Genomic DNA, 3,011 nt, shown 5'->3' with positions numbered 1-3,011 from the left:
TAGTGACCTCACCATTACCTCAACATTTAACATTATGAGTTTCTTTCTTCTATTGAACACAATAGAAGATATTTTGAAAAATGCTGGTTGATGATACCTATTGATTTCTATAGTAAGAAAATGGATATCAATGGGTGCCATCAACCAGCATTTTTAAAAATAACTTTGTGTTCAACGAAAGAAAGAAACGCTAACAGAAATGCTGAGTGAATGATGACTGAGATTTTACATTTTTGGGTGAAGTGACCCTTCAGAAACCAACATACTTCAATCATTTTTCTAATTATAGTGCACTATGTCATCCCAAAGAGCACTTGATGCCTACAGAGATCACTAAACAAGCATGGTAGTCTTGAAAACTTCTCCATGAACAGAAAAACAACAACTGGAGGACAAGAGAAAGCCAGACTAAAGAAAGAAGACAACATGAGTTTTGGTCCTCTTTAGAAGAAGAAGAAGAAAGTCACTAAGCCAGTGATGAACCTGTGCCTGTTTTATTTGAAAAGAGCAGTTTCTAAATGTGTAGACTCTGCTGTGGGATTTACTGTTGATTTGATCAAGCTATTTTGAGGAAGTACTATAAGATTCTGTGTATTTTTATAGCACAGAAGTTCTCAATTGAGTCACTGGCTTGTTCTGGTGTTTGATGGGGTATTTGTGCTCCTTTTAATGACCCAACAAGTTTTATTAAGTCATCAAAATATTAGAAACATATAACACTGGTGTTGCTTTAGGTGTTTAACTTACAACATCACTTGAAAAAGTGTCCCTTATTAATGTTCAAATAGCTTTTATGGAAATAAAATGTCTCAATCTGGGTGAAATAAGGTTCCAATATCATTATGACCTGTACTTAAAATATAGAAATAAGAATTGATTTTAAATGATTGACAACTACTTGCTGACACAAATGCAACTTCATTACAAGGTTGCATAATGTTAAGTAATTAAAATAAAGTACAGAAGGTAAACTGAAATGTGAAGCATGCTACTCATGTGGATTGCAACACAAACATGGGGAAGCTTTATTGGACACAACCGAATGCCAGTGCACGCAGATGTCTTTAAAATCAGAACGCATGTTTATTGGCCAAGAAGTTGCTCTTATTTCTTAACGGCTTGCTCCAAAGGACACGGTGAACATAAGCCAAACGCAACATCCAGTTCAATACAACCTGAGGGTGACGTGACCGCGGGGCCACCAGAGATGGCACGGGGCGATCTGTCCACTTTGGCACACCATCTATATGTTGGCAAACAGCAAAAACGCGCAGCCAAGAGGAGCGAGTCGGGATGTAGACAGACAGGGATGCAGCTCTTTCCATCTGCTCCCAAAGCATCACCAAGCCACAATAAGACTAGCATCCCTTCCAAGGAAACAGACACTCTGGATGGAGATGCATCACCGCCACGCGTGTGGGCTCTGAGAGAAGTTGTGCACACATGCATCTTACCTCCAGACTTGGCCGAGCTGCAAGATGTGGATGATGGACTGGAAGAGCCACATGCACACTCTGCAGCATTTCCGCGTCCCGCTCGCAGGCAGAGTTCTGCCGCTGCCGCTCCGCCGGTCGCTGTCCTTGGTGCTGAAATCGCATCCGTCCCCTCCCGGAGACGCGCTCATCTCCGAGTAATCGTACACGAACCACCTGAAACTTAACACCTGAACCACCGCGGAGGGAACCACCACGAACACCAGCGTGAGCCCGAACCACCAATAGTCCCGCCTCAAGTAGTAGTCCGCTGCCAGCCACAGGTCGGTGGCTCCGTCGGAGAAGAAGACCAGGAGGGCGCAGAGCACCCAGCAGCAGTCCAGCAGAGAGAAGCGCTTCTCGGCGTGAGGGAGCAGAGGAGCCGCGCTCTGCTCAGGGCCAAGCAGACACCGAGAAGCGCTCTCACACACGGCTGCTCCATCCGATTTAGCGGCCATGTTTGTTGTAGAAAGAGAGTGGGCAAAGGAAAGCGAAGTACAATGAGAGGGGAGGGGGATGTGTGTGCTGGAGAGTGTGTGTGAAAGTTCATGGGAGCGCTGGGAGAGAGAGAGAGAGAGAGAGAGAGAGAGAGAGAGAAGAAGGATGGATGAGGAGAGAACGAGAGAGAGAGAGAGAGAGAGAGAGAGAGAGAGAGAGAGAGAAGGGGAGGGAAAACGGACAGACCTCAGGGATATAATTGGTTTGCGGAGGGATGCAATCAGCCCTGTTTCACAAACATTTCGTTGGAGCGACTACAAAGATGCGCAGAGTCTTGTGAGACATTTGGTTTGCTTCATGGACGTCCAAAATTCTGGGGAAATTTAGATTTGATGAAAGTGAAATTAAAAGGAACGACAGATTGATTCAATCACAGTTGTACTGAACTGAACCTATAGCCTTTTATAATAAATACAGCTTATAGCAAAAAATGTAAAGATGAACTGTGATTCTTTTTGACTTACCATGAAGTTACAGTATACAAAACGATTCAAATTATTGCATATCCTTATTTTTATGTATTCAGGTAATATGTGAAAATGAAGTTTCAAACATCAATACAATTTTATTATTATTATTATTATTATTATTATTATTATTATTATTATTATTATTGTGCATTGTAATGTGTCCTCATACTTGTTTATCTAGTCAGCAAAAAATTTATAAAAATAATGTGGTTTCCCAGTGTTGGTTGCAGCTGGAAGGGCATCCTCTACGTAAAAGATGTGCTGGATAAGTTGGCGGTTCATTCCGCTGTGGTGATGCCTAAAGTTTCTAAGCCAAAAAGAAAATGAATGAATGAATAATGTGTGCATTTTAACATGATTTACAGAAGACACCCACCAAACATTCGGTGTAACAATATACCAAAAAATCTTGTCAGGCACTTTCAGAACGAAAATCGTTTGATGGCATAGCAAGACTTTATTGAAGGATCAAGTGCCGCACTATATTTCTTCTTATCTGTCATTGTAAATCTTTATTTCTTCTATGCTTCAAACCTCTACATGACAATGAAACAATACTTAACACATAGTA

General features: G+C 41.7%; 1 protein-coding gene across 1 annotated transcript in view; it reads right to left on the bottom strand.

The window, feature by feature from the left end:
- xkr7b (XK, Kell blood group complex subunit-related family, member 7b) overlaps positions 1 to 1,980 on the bottom strand; it is a 157,700-nt gene extending 155,720 nt beyond the window's left edge. The window contains exon 1 of the mRNA XM_056449301.1: positions 1,455 to 1,980. Coding sequence (XP_056305276.1) covers positions 1,455 to 1,930 — 476 coding nt within the window. The 5' untranslated portion in view covers positions 1,931 to 1,980. The remainder of the gene's footprint in view (positions 1 to 1,454) is intronic.
- Between the last annotated feature and the right edge of the window lie 1,031 nt (positions 1,981 to 3,011).

Source organism: Danio aesculapii, chromosome 23 (assembly GCF_903798145.1).
Source record: "Danio aesculapii chromosome 23, fDanAes4.1, whole genome shotgun sequence".
Taxonomy (NCBI): Eukaryota; Metazoa; Chordata; class Actinopteri; order Cypriniformes; family Danionidae; genus Danio; species Danio aesculapii.
The sequence above is the reverse complement of the archived record's forward strand: the minus strand, read 5'-3'. Positions and strand labels throughout refer to the sequence as shown.